This window comes from Pollachius pollachius (genome assembly GCF_949987615.1).
Source record: "Pollachius pollachius genome assembly, chromosome: 8".
NCBI lineage: Eukaryota > Metazoa > Chordata > Actinopteri > Gadiformes > Gadidae > Pollachius > Pollachius pollachius.
In genome coordinates, this window is record NC_136941.1 from 27,095,477 (window position 1) to 27,112,251 (window position 16,775).

Genomic DNA, 16,775 nt, shown 5'->3' on the forward strand with positions numbered 1-16,775 from the left:
AAACCTCATCAGGGGCGACCTGCTTCCCTCTGCTCGCATTTGGATAACCACACGCCCTGCGGCAGCCAATCAGATCCCTGCTGAGTGTGTTGACATGGTGACAGAGGTGAGGGGGTTCTCCGACCAACAGAAGGAGGAGTACTTCAGGAAGAGATTCCGAGAGGAGACGCTGGCCACCACAATCATCTCCCACGTCAAGAAATCAAGAAGCCTCCACATCATGTGTCACATCCCAGTCTTCTGTTGGATCACTGCTTCAGTTCTGGAAGACATCTTCAAAAAATCCCAGATCGAAGAGATGCCCAAGACCGTGACTCAGATGTACAGCCACTTCCTGAGGGTTCAGTCCATACAGGGGGACAGGAAGTACCATGGGAGGGCTGAAACAGATCCGGACTGGAGTTTAGAGAGCAGGGAGATCATTGTTTCTCTTGGAAAACTTGCTTTTAACCAGCTGGAGAAAGGGAACGTGATCTTCTACGAGGCAGATATGGCAGAGTGTGACATCAATATCAGAGCAGCCTCAGTGTACTCAGGAGTGTTCACCCAGATCTTTAAAGAGGAGTGTGGGCTGTACCAGGACAAGGTGTTCTGCTTTGTCCATCTGAGCATCCAGGAGTTTCTGGCTGCCCTTTATATCTTTCTGTCCTTTATCGATACTGGTGTCAATCTGCTCTCAGAAGAACCACCAACCTCCAGGAAAGATAAACTCCTCTTCTACCAGAGTGCTGTGGACAAGGCCTTACAGAGAGAGAACGGACACCTGGACTTGTTCCTCCGCTTCCTCCTGGGCCTCTCTCTGGAGACCAATCAGATTGTCCTACGCGGTCTGCTGGGACAGAAAAAAAGATCAGTGACCACTCAGATTAAAACAGGTCTGTTGCGACTGTCAGGAAGCAGCTCAAAGACCAATAAGGGAACAGTGTCTTACATCAAGGAGAAGATAAAAGGAGACCTATCTCCAGAGAGAAGCATCAATCTGTTCCACTGTCTGAATGAGCTGAACGACTGTTCTCTAGTGAACGAGATCCAACAGTACCTGACATCAGGAAGTCTCTCCGGAGAATCTCTCTCCCCTGCTCAGTGGTCAGCTCTGGTCTTCATCTTACTGACATCAGAAGAGGAGCTGGACGTGTTTGACCTGAAAAAATACTCTGCTTCAGAAGATGGTCTTCTCAGGCTGCTGCCAGTGGTCAAAGCCTCCAAAATATCTCTGTAGGTTCACTAATAACATCTATTACAATACACACTACACAATATAAATAAAACTGGAATATAAGGTTAAAATAATATGAAAAAGATTTCTGTAGGTTCATTACAACATGTATTACTATTCTGCTCATAACAGAATAAACATACTAGTTATAATAATACACAAAACATCTCTGTAGGTGTCCTATTAACGTGTAATGTATTATTGTATGCATAAGAGAATATTCAGAAAAAGAGAATATAGGAGTATTCATTTATACATCTAATTATTTAGTTTTTTTTGTTAAACTAATAACATTCCTTCATTATTGAATAACTTAAAGATGTATGTTATTTTAATCACAGTTCCTGACATGTTCTCTTTATTTTGGGTAAAGGCTGAAGGGCTGTCATCTGTCAGAGAGATGCTGTGAAGCTCTGGCCTTAGTTCTCAGCTCCAACTCCTCTAGTCTGAGAGAGCTGGACCTGAGTATCAATGATCTGCAGGATTCAGGAGTGAAGCTGCTCTCTGCTGGACTGGGGAGTCCACACTGTACACTGGAAACTCTCAGGTCCGTTTTACCCAATGGTCAAACAGTTACACCACAAGGTGCAATATCAGAAGACATTTAACAGATTTACCTCCATAAAAGTGCACACATAAAGTGAAGCAGCAAGCAACTGACATCCCTAAGCGCACAAATGCTTTCTTAGTTCTTGTGCTCGCAAAGTGTTTTCCTGATCGCTATGATATTTATTCTCCTCTAAACACAATATGCATAATATTGGAATAAAACTTCTAATTATACGCAAAACAATGCTTTAGATGAACTAATAACATGTATTACAATACATTACATACTACTGCAACAAAAAGTAATATTAATAGAAAAAACGATTTCCAAACACAGCAAAACAATTTTAAATGGACTGCATTAATATAGCTCTTTTCTAACCTTTGGCCACCCAAAGCGCTTTACAATATTGCCTCACATTCACGCACACATTCACACACCGACCGCGGAGTCAGCCATGCAAGGCGACAGCCAGCTCGTCGGGAGCAGTTAGGGTCAGGTGCCTTGCTCAAGCACACCTCAACACTCAGCTAGGAGGAGCGGGGATTGAACCAACAACCTCCAGGTTACCAGCCAACCCGCTATTCCCTCCTGAGCTACTGCCGCCTCTTCACAACAAATTTCATATAGTTATACATTTTACACCCAATATTGAATAACCACAATTTCGTCAATATGTAATAAGTTTACGATGTAAGTTATTTTAATCACAGTTCCTAACCTGTCCTCTTTGTTTTGTGTGAAGGCTGAAGGGCTGTGATCTGTCAGAGAGATGCTGTGAAGCTCTGGCCTCAGTTCTCAGCTCCAACTCCTCTAGTCTGAGAGAGCTGGACCTGAGTACCAATGATCTGCAGGATTCAGGAGTGAAGCTGCTCTCTGCTGGACTGGGGAGTCCACACTGTACACTGGAAACTCTCAGGTCAGTTTTACCCAATGGTTAAACAGATACACCACAAGGTGCAATATCAGAAGACATTTAACAGATTTACATCCATAAAAGTGTGCACGTAAAGTGAAGCAGCACGAAACTGACATCCCCAAGCGCACAAATGCTGTCTAAAGGTACGGCCACACTGAAAACTTCATGCTCGTTAAAGGCGTAGAAAATCTGCATTTTTACATTGGGAACCATTGGTTTTTGGGGCGCAGATGCGTTGCACGCGCTAAAAGTAGCGCTTTAGGCGTGTTAGACGCGTTTTACGGACCTAAATAACGCGCCCAGCGCACCTACGTGCCCAACGCACCTATGTGCGGAGTTCAAAAAATTGAACTTTTTACGCTCCTACGCGTGACGCTTAGCCGCGATAGCCAATCAGCGTTGAGCTTGAACCGACGTCACTGGCAGAGTGACGGAGGACAGGCGCTCCGCAGCTGATATGGAGCGCCTGTAGTTGGTGTCCTGACGGGAGATCCAGGCACCTACCCGGGCTAGCAGGTCATCGAACATGGCCCCAGTCAGCCCAAAATACCGCTGGAACCGGCCGTCATCCAGGCGGAGTTCCTGGAGGAGGTGGTGAAACTCACCCAGCTGTGAGCGCCTACGGAGGATGTCATGCACCCAAACACGACGGCGTTTGGGTTTCCTACTCTCCTCGAACTCCCACAACAAATACAGCACAGCGATGGTGGTGATCTCAGCCATGTTTGTGGAGCAAATGAAAAGTAGCGGGGTAAAATAAGTTTTGGGCGGGCTCATCTAGCTCCGTAGGCGCGTTGAACCATTTTTGTGACACAATGATGAAGCGGCAGGTTATGCCTAATCAAACTCGCGTAACGCGTTCAGTGTGGCCGTACCTTTAGTTCTCGTGCTCGCAAGGTGTTTTCCTGATCGCTATGATGTTTATTCTCCTCCCAACACACTATACATAATATTGGAATAAAACTTCTAATTATCTACAAAACATCGCTTTAGATTAACTGATAACATTACAATACATAATATACATAATACTGCAACAAAAAGTAATTTTAATATACAAACGACTTTTCAAATGCTGCAAAACAACTATCTTATTGTTATACATTTTACACCCAATTTGAATAACCACAATTTCTTCAATATGTAATAAGTTTACGATGTAAGTTATTTTAATCACAGTTCCTAACCTGTTCTCTTTGTTTTGTGTGAAGGCTGAAGGGCTGTGATCTGTCAGAGAGATGCTGTGAAGCTCTGGCCTCAGTTCTCAGCTCCAACTCCTCTAGTCTGAGAGAGCTGGACCTGAGTACCAATGATCTGCAGGATTCAGGAGTGAAGCTGCTCTCTGCTGGACTGGGGAGTCCACACTGTACACTGGAAACCCTCAGGTCAGTTTTACCCAATGGTCAAACAGATACACCACAAGGTGCAATATCAGAAGTCATTTAACATATTTACATCCATAAAAGTGTGCACGTAAAGTGAAGCAGCACGAAACTGACATCCCCAAGCGCACAAATGCTGTCTAAAGGTACGGCCACACTGAACGCTTCATGCTCGTTAAAGGCGTAGAAAATCTGCATTTTTGCATTGGGAACCATTGGTTTTTGGGGCGCAGATGCGTTACACGCGCTAAAAGTAGCGCTTTAGGCGTGTTAGACGCGTTTTACGCACCTAAATAACACGCCCAGCGCACCTACGTGCCCAACGCACCTATGTGCGGAGTTAAAAAAACTGAACTTTTTACGCTCCTACGCGTGACGCTTAGCCGCGATAGCCAATCAGCGTTGAGCTTGACCCGACGTCACTGGCAGAGTGACGGAGGACAGGCGCTCCGCAGCTGATATGGAGCGCCTGTAGTTGGTGTCCTGACGGGAGATCCTGGCACCTACCCGGGCTAGCAGGTCATCGAACATGGCCCCAGTCAGCCCAAAATACCGCTGGAACCGGCCGTCATCCAGGCGGAGTTCCTGGAGGAGGTGGTGAAACTCACCCAGCTGTGAGCGCCTACGGAGGATGTCATGCACCCAAACACGACGGCGTTTGGGTTTCCTACTCTCCTCGAACTCCCACAACAAATACAGCACAGCGATGGTGGTGATCTCAGCCATGTTTGTGGAGCAAATGAAAAGTAGCGGGGTAAAATAAGTTTTGGGCGGGCTCATCTAGCTCCGTAGGCGCGTTGAACCATTTTTGTGACACAATGATGAAGCGGCAGGTTAGGCCTAATCAAACTCGCGTAACGCGTTCAGTGTGGCCGTACCTTTAGTTCTCGTGCTCGCAAGGTGTTTTCCTGATCGCTATGATGTTTATTCTCCTCCCAACACACTATACATAATATTGGAATAAAACTTCTAATAATCTACAAAACATCGCTTTAGATTAACTGATAACATTACAATACATAATATACATAATACTACAACAAAAAGTAATTTTAATATACAAACGACTTTTCAAATGCTGCAAAATAACTATCTTATTGTTATACATTTTACACCCAATTTGAATAACCACAATTTCTTCATTATGTAATAAGTTGAAGATGTAAGTTATTTTAATCACAGTTCCTAACCTGTTCTCTTTATTTTGTGTGAAGGCTGAAGGGCTGTGATCTGTCAGAGAGATGCTGTGAAGCTCTGGCCTCAGTTCTCAGCTCCAACTCCTCTAGTCTGAGAGAGCTGGACCTGAGTACCAATGATCTGCAGGACTCAGGAGTGAAGCTGCTCTCTGCTGGACTGCGGAGTCCACACTGTACACTGGAAACTCTCAGGTCAGTTTTCAGCCACTTTAAACTGGGTCTTGGGGTTGTTTAATATGTAAGGGATGGTCCACGACTAGTTGGACCGTTATCGAAAAGAACACACAAGACGGTATGCATGTTATATGTTATGTAGCTCTGGCCAGCTGATGTGAGGGTTAGGGGTTGACCTGTTGACTACTAGTATGTTATGTTTGTTATATGTTACATAGCTCTGGCCAGCTGATGTGAGGGTTTGGGGTTGACCTGTTAACTACTCGTATGTTATGTTTGTTATATGTTATGTAAGTCTGGACCGCTGATGTGAGGGTTAGGGGTTGACCTGTTAACTACTAGTATGTTATGTATGTTATATGTTATGTAGCTCTGGCCAGCTGATGTGAGGGTTAGGGGTTGACCTGTTAACTACTAGTATGTTATGTATGTTATATGTTATGTAACTCTGGTCAGCAGATGTGAGCTGAGGAGTTGTCATTAGTGTAGACATGGGGATGAGGCTTTAGCTGTGCTGTGATCTAAATATAATGTACACCTCACCATAGAACATCACTGGCCGTGGTAAAGTGAATCATATTGAACATTAAAGATGGACTTTATTAACTTCACATTAGTTTGGTGTAGTGCTGCCCATGTCCGATGCCTTTCTGTTGCTCTTTTGCCTGCTGACAAAACTCTCCCTGGTTCTACAAAATGTTAGAACCTGTGAAGAAACGGTCTCAGCGTACCAAACACAGCGGACTTCTCCTGACTCTAACCAAACAATATCTCATTGAGTTGTAGCTATTGAGAAAGGAGCATTTGTTTATGATCCTGTTTCACATCCAAGTGAAGGAAGTTCTGATGTCTGTGATGATGTCATCTCCCAACTTCCTCTTCCTGTCTCCTTGTCCTCCAAATGGAATGAATACACTTTATAAATGTGGTAACTTTAGTATGAACTGCTCTCAACCAGAATAAATATAATAAAGTGTGTGTGTGTGTGTGTGTGTGTGTGTGTGTGTGTGTGTGTGTGTGTGTGTGTAGCTTGTCTGGCTGCCTGGTCACACAGAAAGGCTGTTCTTCTCTGGCCTCAGCTCTGAGCTCCAACCCCTCCCATCTGAGAGAGCTGGACCTGAGCTACAATCACCCAGGAGACTCTGGAGCTGCGCTGCTCTCTGCTGGACTGGAGGATCCACACTGGAGACTGGACACTCTCAGGTATGGAGAGGACAGCTCACCACTCAGGGACAAAGTCTCCTACGAGGATTCAAGCCGCTGGTAGATGAAGTGGTTGGAAGAGGCAGCTGTCACTCATGTTGTGTAGAACGTGATGAGACGGCAGATGATGAAGGTGAATGTTTCAACATGCTGCTCTCACTTTGTTTCTCCCCCAGTGTGGAGCACGGTGGAGTGTGGAGGCTGAAACCAGCTCTAAAGAAGTGTAAGTGTCTGTTTGATTCATCACATCACACACTCACTACTGAGATGGAAAGTCCATCCACACAGCAGGAAGTGAGATCAGATCCTACTGGGAATGAGGATGATGGCTGACATCATGTATCTTCCATATATTAATACTGTCCAATCATCATGAAGATAACATCTGGGCTCGGGGGAGGGGGGGGGGGTGAAGGCGGAGTCTGAAGCAATAGCGTTACTATAACATCACATGACCCCCCCCCCCCCCCCTCACATGTCATGTTCAGGAGAACAGTACCAGTGATGATGATGAGGATGAAGAGCGGTTCAGCAGCTCATCATGTCTGGTTCTCCCTCAGATGCCTGTGAACTCACACTGGACCCCAACACGGCCCACAGAGACCTCTCTCTGTCTGAGGACAACAGGAAGGTGACGGGGGTTGGAGAGGACCAGTCGTATCCGGATCACCCAGAGAGATTTGACTCCTGGCCCCAGGTGTTGGGTAGAGAGGCTCTGACTGGCCGCTGTTACTGGGAGGTAGAGAGGGAAGGAGGTGTTGTTATAGGAGTGACATACAGAGGAATCACAAGGAGAGGAGAGGGTGGTGACAGCAGGCTTGGAGGGAACAACAAGTCCTGGTGTCTTTATTGTGATGATGATGGTTACTATGCCCAGTACAACGGTACAGTAACAGTCCTCCCTCTCCGCCCCGCTGGCTCCACCAGAGTAGGAGTGTATCTGGACCGGCCTGCTGGCTCTCTGTCCTTCTACAGAGTGTCCCCAGGTGGAGGAGGGTCCTCAGACACACTGACACACCTCCACACCTTCTGGTCCTCCTTCACCCAGGAGGACCTCCTCCCGGGGGTCTGGGTATGGGGGTCCTCAGCGTCTCTCTGTTGGTTGTAGACACACGCACGCACGCACGCACGCACACACACACACACACACACACACACACACACACACACACACACACGAAGGGTGCTGGGTAGGGTCCTCGGGGGTCGGCGGGGCCTCAGTGTCTCTGAGTGGGAGTTGGGGGGGGTTGAGGGTGTAGACAGACACACACACACACACACACACACACACACACACACACACACACACACACACACACACACACACACACAGTGGGGTTCTGAGGGTCCCTGTGTTCTGGGTTAGGGGCCTCAGTGTCTCTGTGTCAGTTATAGTCTCTCTCTCTCTCTCTCTCTCAACACTCTCATATATTAACACACACGCGTGCACATACATAACACTTAATGCAGTACATGTATGTATGCATTACATAATGCATACATGACACAACCATGCGCCCACACACACACACACATGAAGGGTGTGTGAGGGGGGCTTGGGGAGGGGGGGGGAGGGTGAGACACCCGATTACCAACTGGTCTCGCTCACTTCTCTCCTGTTGAAACTCAACTGGCAGAACCCTTGAGTCATGTGTGAGAGCATAGAAGAGGCCTCAGGTGAGCTCTGCTGTGTTGGAGATGAGCTGCTCTGGCCTGATCAGGATGGAGGTGGGATACAGACTGATTTACATGTGTGGGATGGCTCAGCGGGTTGGGTGGCTCTATGTTTTCTCAGATAGTCCAAATGGCTCTGCCGTTTGTCCTTTCCGTTATTATGCTCTATGTGGTCATCGAGTTATCTCCCTGTGTGTTTCACCGGATGACCGACCCCCCAACCAACCCCCCCGGGGACTGACCCGATCTTGTTGCCCCCCCTCAGGGTAGCTGTGTTAGAGAGCCCACCCCGTCCCAAGGTCTGGTGCCCCAAACTCCCCAACGTTTCTAAGGCTAAGCCTTCCTCTGGGCCCTTTAATGTTGTTAGACTAACAGAACCACTTTTCTGCTGGGGACAGAGAGAGCTGTCAGAGAAAGGTGGAGCTTCACCGCCCAGCAGAGGGAGGTGTCTGGACAGTCCATTTCCTTTATTTTACAATTTAAAATCTGTTTTGGTTTAATCATGAGTAACCTAATGAGTTTTTTATTTTTTAATTAGCCTACACCTGGTTTACTTGTGATTGATGAGTATACTTTTTTATGTTTGCTATTGCCTTTTATGCTTCATTTTGTTGATTTAGATAATTGTTCATTTCTTACCAGTAGATCCACTGAATTGTCATTTTAAAGGGTGATCTTTAAACTACGTTTAATATGATGGAGAGGGAGGAATGTAGAATGTTGGTGTATTTTAATGCCTCTCTGTGTTCACATCTCTTAGTCTAGGACCAGGCCAGTGCCTCTCCTACTGTACGAGGTGTTATTTCCAACATTCCATTCCATCATTTGTGATGTCCCAACAAGGACGAACCAACCCGGTCGTCTGGGACATAGCCAGGGCCGCCATATACCTTATCAAGGGAGACACTGTTATTTTGTTATTCACGCTTTCTTTCCTATAATACTGGCCTCAAACCTTTGGTTCGGTGAGAAGAGGGATCGACAGCCAAGGAGCACGTCTGGAGACTGTTCCTCACCTCCTACACTGAGACTATCCCACCTAAATCTGTACCTGTGCTGTATTACATCCTCCAATAAACCTGCTATTCAACCCTCTGACCAAACCTGGCAAGTTGATTTGATTCCACTTCAAGAATTACTACTACGAGGGAGAAATACACAACGCAGTCTTTACAGTTTAGAAATGAGCAGAAATCGAACACATGTAGATCTGTTTCACCTTCACCTCATTTATAATCTTTCTATTTTTTTTGGCCTAAGGGAAGCTTTTTTTGCAGTCAGTTCAGCTGAACATTTAACTGTATTACAGTAACAAATAAGTTACATTTTTGAACTTGTGCACTGATTTAATCATTAAATCCCCTGAAAAAACATTCTCTTACTGTAGTGTTTTTCATTTTACTTATCAGTGCAATTACTGTACTGTGAGTTTTGCCAAAATTGGTAACATTGGTGTATTTTCAGAACTCCAACAATGTTGCAGTATCAACTATAGGTGTACAGCATGACTCTGTGGGATTGTGAGTTTAGCCCATTGAAGCTCATTGGATAGACAAATATGCATTGTATCCTATCGAGATACAATTGTGTCAATGCAATATTGATGTGATATATTCACAGTATTGTCAAAGTCAAAACAAAGGTAAACAGTATTTTGATGGAAGTGTTTTAAATGTATCACACAAGTGTTTAATTGATGCTCTCTAATAGATATTCATATGATCATTGTGTTTCTCGTTTTGGTGGAAAAAAAATCTGTTTTGAGATGAGAAAACATGGTATTGAGTGCTGTGGTTCATTTTGAAAGAGATTTGTGGAGTTTTGACAAAATGGTAAACTCTTTTCAGATTTGTCCTTAGCGTTTTGAGAAATTGAGCTATAGTTTCAGAAAACGAGTTTAAACAATTGAGAAAAACTGTCAGAAAAGCTTCCTGCTTGTTCAGAACACCGCTGATAGACTCCTAGAGCCCTATTTTAGCGGTTTGAAACGCAAGTGAGAAGCGCAAAACGGAAGTAGCTTTGTGGGCGGGGCTCTGCCTCTGTTGCTATTATAATGGTGGATACATTAGTCTTGCGCCCGACGCAAATCTAAAAAGGGTTGCCCTGAAGTAGCCTAATTTCCCGTAGGTGTGGTTTGGGCGTAACGTGCAATAAACCAATGAGAGCGCCGTCTCCCATCCCCTTTAAGAGCCATGAGCACATTTGAACCTGATGAGTTGATATTTTCTATTTCCCCTCTACCTGCTCTGACCCGGTCTCTCTCTCTCTCTCTCTCTCTCTCATCCTCCCAGCTGGAGCAGGATGAATGGGGGCCCTGACTTTGGCCCCGCCTCCTTCGTGCCCTCCTGGGGCGCCATGGTAACGGGGGCGTGTCACTTCCTGTTCACCTTCAACGTAAACCAATCAGCACCAAGGAGCAGGAGGACTGCACCGGGCTGGACCTCAGGGAGCTGGGGAGACCCCCCAGGACCAGGACCAGATACAGGGGGGTTAGATAGTCTTCATCTGGGGGGGGGAGGTACCAGGACCAGATACAGGGGGGTTAGATAGTCTTCATCTGGGGGGGGGGAGGTACCAGGACCAGATACAGGGGGGTTAGATAGTCTTCATCTGGGGGGGAGGTACCAGGACCAGATACAGGGGGGTTAGATAGTCTTCATCTGGGGGGGGGGAGGTACCAGGACCAGATACAGGGAGGTTAGATAGTCTTCATCTGGGGGTTAGGGCCCCCTTGGGGTCCGCCCCGGGGCGTGTGTGCGGTGGGAGCCCCCCTGACCCCCCCCAGAAGGTGCAGGCTCTGGGCTGGTACCTGGAGGAGCCCCAGCTGGCCCAGGTCTCCACCAACCTGCTGGACTACCAGGTCACAGCCCTCCACCCCGTCTACGAGGCCGTCTGCGGCCGCGCTCAGGTCAGGGCTCCTCCTGGGGCTGTGCTGCCATGTTCCAGTACTGGGAGTACTGCACAGCGTCACTGGATTGTGTAGTCCAGTGTTGTGTACTGGACGGCCTCACCTTAGCAAGCCAACTGAAACCACTGTAGATAGAAAACGTATTCTTTCCTCTTCATGTTCCCCTTCCTGTCTTCCTCCCAATTTACTTCCTCTCTTCCTCCCAATGTACTTCCTGTCCTTCTCCCCATATACTTCCTGTCCTCCTCCCCATGCACTTCCTGTCCTCCTCCCACCCCAGAGGGAGACCACGCCCACCTCAGAGAGGAGGCCAAGCCCACCTCAGAGGAAGGCCCCGCCCATCTTTGAGCTGCTGGGCCATCGGAGGTCACAGACTTTTGGTCGACCAATCATGTTGCCGGGGGCGGGATCTGTATGAGTGACATGGAACTGGAAACCAGCGGAGAGGCAGAACCAGTCCCAGTATGAGAGCACTTAACCAACCCTACTGAATGACTCTATGGAGACCTGACCTGATGACTAGTGGCTAACTAGCTGTGGCTAACTGGCTGTGGCTAACTGGCTGTGACTAACTAGCAGTTGCTAACTGACTGTGGCTAACTAGCTGTGGCTAACTAGCTGTCTCTCTCTGCAGGTCATCAGTAAACAAGGACTGGACTCTCTGGGACTGTCCAACCCCAAGGAGAGAGTCATTGAGTTGGTTATAGTGCGCACACACACACACACACCACACACACACACGGAAATAGACACACACACACACTCACATAGACACACACACATACACAGTGTGGCATCCCGCCCCTTAAACCTCGGCCCGGGCGGGTCCGAGAATCAGTGGTGGACGGGGTATACCGCCGCCACCTACCAACCGGTGGCAGAGAGCACCACGTCTCTCCCCCCAATCAGCGAGATGGGGAACACCTGGCCGCAGGGAGGAGAAAGCCCCGGAGCCATCTTAAAAAGGACCACAGAGCGGGAGACCGGAGAAGAGTGACACAAAGGGATTACTCGACACGCCCGCGGACTAGAGGCTCACGGAGTCCCTAGATCGAGTACCTGTATTTCTGATTCTTGTTGAATAAATGCAGAGTGCGGCTTAACCCTTGTTCAACGTGTGATTCGTACCTGAAACCTGGCACATTGGGAAGCGGGCTACCACATATGGTGGAGAATGCAGGCAGTCTGAAGGACCCCACTACACCACCAGTCCGGCATGCAGAACCCGGACGGAACCGCGGCGACGGCCGCCCAGCAACAGCAGCGGGAGACCTCGGAGAGCATTGCCCTGCTCCGCGAGGCCGTACTGCGGCTCACCCAGCACGCCGTCCGCGCCGCCCCGACCGCTGCCCCTGCCAGCCGGCTCACCAAGCTGGGGCCCGACGACGACGTGGAGGCGTACCTGGAGGTCTTTGAGCGGACCGCCCAGACGGAAGGCTGGCCAGAGGAGCAGTGGGCCCATATTGTGGCCCCATTCCTCACCGGGCCTTCCCAGCAGGCGAGCCAGGACCTACCGGCGGAGACTGCCGGACAGTACCCGGCCCTCAAACAGGCGATCCTGGCGTACTACGGTCACAACCTCGCGGCTCGCATGCAACGCGTCCATGACTGGCGATTCGACGTCCGGGGCGCCGTACGGACGCAGATCGCCCAGCACAGTTGACTGGTGAAGCGGTGGCTGGCAACAGGAGAAGGACCCAGCCCTATCGACAGGCTGATAATAGACAACACCCTTCGTCGGCTCCCGCCGGACGCCCGACGGGTGCTGGCACACCACCATCCCGACACAGTGGATGACCTGGTCCGACAGCTGGAGAACTGGCAGGTGGCCCAGCACCTGAGCGCCAGAACCGGAACACCCCACGACTCGTCAAGACCCGCCGAGACCAATGGGGACACACGACCGGGGCCCCGGCACCCTCCCCCGACCTGCCGAGCGGGATGCAGGAGAGTCGCGAGGGGAGGCGCTGCTACGAGTGCGGCCAGCCCAGCCATCTCGCCCGCTACTGCCCGGGAGACCGAGACACGTCGATGCCGTCGGCCTACGCGGACAAGGGGACGGGCCGACCCTGCGTGCTGGCGACCTGTTGGGCGCAGGGGACGTCCGGAAGCCTGACCATACCGGCGGGTTATGAATCGGGACACGCAGGCCCTTTTGGACACCGGCAGCGTGGTCACCCTCCTCCGCCCCGACTTGGCGGGCGGAAGGGAAGGGGAACCCGCCTGCGTGCACGGGGATACCCAAACTTACGAAACCTGCCACGTGGTTGTCCGGACCCCACACGGGGTGTTCACGGCTCGGGCGGGGATGGTGCCGCTACTGATCAGAAGGGACTGCCCGATCTTCCACCGGCTGTGGGACCCGGCGCGAGAAATCCGGAGCCGGAGAGAACCTCCCCGCGGAGGGGCGAGGGGAGCTCGGCAGGCCTACGGGGCCACCAGGCTCCCGTCATCCCCCGGAGAGCTGACGGTGGAGGACCAGGAGTCCGAGGGGAACGGACCCTCCCCACCGGGGTCCCCGCTCCACACAGGAAGATGACCCGTCCGGACCGGGTCACCGGAACCTTCCCCCGACACCCCGGAAACCCTCACGGCACCCGAGCAGCTAGATCCCCCGGAGGAGCCGGAGAGTTCCCCCCTCACCGAGTTCTCGGACTTCTTGCCGGGGAGGGGGGAAGGCTCGGCCCGACCCGGCCAGTTTGCCACCGCCCAGCTCCAAGACGAGGCCATGAAACATGCCTGGAGGCACGTATTGGTCCACGACGGACAGACCCGAGACTCGGTGAGTCACCTCCCGCACCCACACTTCAGCACAAAGAGGGAGCAGTTAGTGGTGCCCCACACATACGTCAGCAAGGTGCTGTTCATGGCCCACACCCACCTCCTCGGAGCCCATCTGGGCATGGACAAGACCCGGGAACGGGTCTTCGCGAGATTCTATTGGCCGGGGGTAAAGAGGGATGTCGAGCGTCACTGTCAGGGATGTCCCGAGTGCCAGAGGGTAGCGCCTCGGGCCACAGTCAGAAACCCCCTTATCCCCATGCCGATCATAGAAACTCCCTTCGAACGAAAAACACTGGACATTGTGGGGCCCCTTCCCAAGACCAGCCGGGGACACGATACATCCTGGTACTGGTGGACTACGCCACCCGGTACCCCGAGGCGCTACCCCTGCGCGCAGGCACCGTGGAGGCGGTCGCCCGGGAGCTAATGCTACTGTTTAGCTGGGTAGGGATAGCCAAGGAGGTGTTAACGGATCAGGGCTCCTGCTTCATGTCCTGTGTAATGAAAGAATTACTCAGACTCCTGCAGGTAAAGCAGCTTCGGACCTCAGTCTACCATCCCCAGACGGATTGCCTGGTGGAGCGGTTCAACAAGACCCTGAAGCAGATGCTCAAAAAGGCCATGGACCTGGACGGTAAGAACTGGGACCAGCTGTTACCACACATATTGTTTGCCGTATGGGAGGTCCCCCAGGCGTCCACCAGATTCTCCCCCTTCGAGCTGCTGTACGGACGAAGGCCCCGCGGCATCCTGGAAATAGCCAGGGAGGCATGGGAGAGCCAGCCATCCCCCCACCGCACCACCCTGGACCATGTGGAACAGGTGAGGGACCGCATGGCCCAGGTGTGGCCCATCGTCCAGGTACACCTCCGGCAAGCCCAGCAGGCCCAGGCGAGGGTCTACAACCGGGGAGCCCAGCTGCGAACCTTCCAGCCTGGGGACCTGGTCCTGGTCCTGGTCCCCACGGCGGAATGTAGGTTCCTTGCGAAGTGGCAGGGACCCCATGAGGTGGTTCAATGTGTGGGGGAGGTAAACTACCGGGTTAGACAACCAGGGAGGCGAAAGCCTACCCAAATCTACCACATTAACATTTTGAAGCAGTGGAGGGGGGGGGGGGACCCCTGACCCTGCTCCCCTGGCGCTGGCGGCCTGACGCGAGATCCCGGAGGTCCCGGTGGGAGAGGACCTCAGCCCGGCCCAGAAGCACGACCTCGACGAGGTCGTCATGCAGCACCGGGACGTGTTTTCCGAGCTGCCATGGAGGACCACGATCGCCCACCATGATATCCGGACGGCGCCGGGAGTGAAGGTGAGAGTCCACCCCTATAGGATCCCGGAGGCCCGGAGGGAGGCCATACAGGCCGAGGTACGCCGAATGCTGCAGCTCGGGGTCATCGAGGAGTCGCGCAGTGCCTGGTCCAGCCCGGTAGTCCTCGTACCAAAACCAGATGGGACCTATAACTTCTGTAATGACTTCCGGAGGCTGAACGAGGCGTCCGAGTTCGATGCCTACCCCATGCCCCGCGTCGACGAGCTAATCGAATGCCTTGGTCCGGCCCATTATCTCACGACCCTGGACCTGACCAAGGGATATTGGCAGGTACCGTTGACCCGGGCGGCCCGGGAGAAGACGGCGTTCTCAACTCCAGGGGGCTTGTACCAGTACACGTCCTCCCCTTCGGAGTACATGGCGCTCCGGCCACCTTCCAGCGCATGATGGACCAGCAGGAATGACATGGGGAAACAGCTCGAAACCCCAATGGACTAGAGGCTCTCGGAGACCCTAGATCGAGTACATGTGTTCTCCATCTTGCTAATAAACGCTGTGTGTGGCTTAAACCCTGACTTCGCAGTGAGATCTATCCTTGACCACGACACAACGGGGAGCGGGTACCGGACACACACACACACACACACACACACACACACACACACACACACACACACACACACACACACACACACACACACACACACAGACCACAGATAACAAGACTCAGGGTGTAGCGTCCTGTAGCTCTACGTATCTGGAGATGCAGCGGTGCAAGGGAGGAAATGAAGATCGGTGTGATCTATTCCAGTTTCCCCCAACAGAGCCATACAGCCGAAAACAAACATGTTGCCCTGGCTTGTAAATATTTTACTTTAAATAAAATGAGCATGGACTGAATTGAGAATAGTATTGGTCTACAAGTGTCCATCACAGCTTGCACAACAGCAAAGGTGTGTGTGTGTGTGTGTGTGTGTGTGTGTGTGTGTGTGTGTGTGTGTGTGTGTGTCAACATCAACTTTATTATGAGGCCTTGTCCCTCGGATAAATACATTTACCATTCACTTGTCCAGGCAGAAAAGTGACTTTTCCAAGTAAAAATGTGTCATTTTACAATAGTCATAATTGTTCATGTTGTTTGCGAATGGAGAATGTAGAATTCAGACGAACAAACAGTTGCAATCATTCACACCATGTCAACCACATCACTAAAACAGCCATAACCCTCCTCTCATTCACACCACCTCTGAGCAATAACTGTTTAAATCCTCACTTCTTCTCAATAGACTGATTTCCATCTTTAAAGGTAACAGGATGTTCCATAGACCAGTCCCTCTTCATGGAGACACAGCTGGGTCCAGGGGAGTCTGCTCTCTCCTCCTGCTCTGGGCTTTAACGCAACACAACACAGCTGTTTATCAGACTAATGATGGAGTCATGAAATACATCCAAACAGTGTCAACATAGAAATGTTTCGGTAACACGTTACAATAAGGTAC

General features: G+C 50.5%; 1 protein-coding gene across 4 annotated transcripts in view; it reads left to right on the plus strand.

Annotated features, from left to right (window-relative positions):
• Window positions 1-16,775, plus strand: part of LOC307079159 (uncharacterized protein) — a 221,323-nt gene that overhangs the window by 63,282 nt on the left and 141,266 nt on the right. Inside the window, exons 10-16 of one of the 4 annotated variants that reach the window (XM_079741277.1) lie at window positions 1,590-1,763; window positions 2,512-2,685; window positions 3,897-4,070; window positions 5,282-5,455; window positions 6,467-6,640; window positions 6,817-6,863; window positions 7,201-9,847. In XM_079741277.1, coding sequence (XP_079597403.1) covers window positions 1,590-1,763; window positions 2,512-2,685; window positions 3,897-4,070; window positions 5,282-5,455; window positions 6,467-6,640; window positions 6,817-6,863; window positions 7,201-7,748 — 1,465 coding nt within the window. In that variant the 3' untranslated portion in view covers window positions 7,749-9,847. Of the gene's footprint in view, window positions 1-1,589; window positions 1,764-2,511; window positions 2,686-3,896; window positions 4,071-5,281; window positions 5,456-6,466; window positions 6,641-6,816; window positions 6,864-7,200; window positions 9,848-16,775 lie in introns of those variants that run through there. The other 3 variants (XM_079741278.1, XM_079741279.1, XM_079741276.1) reach the window with 3 other exon arrangements.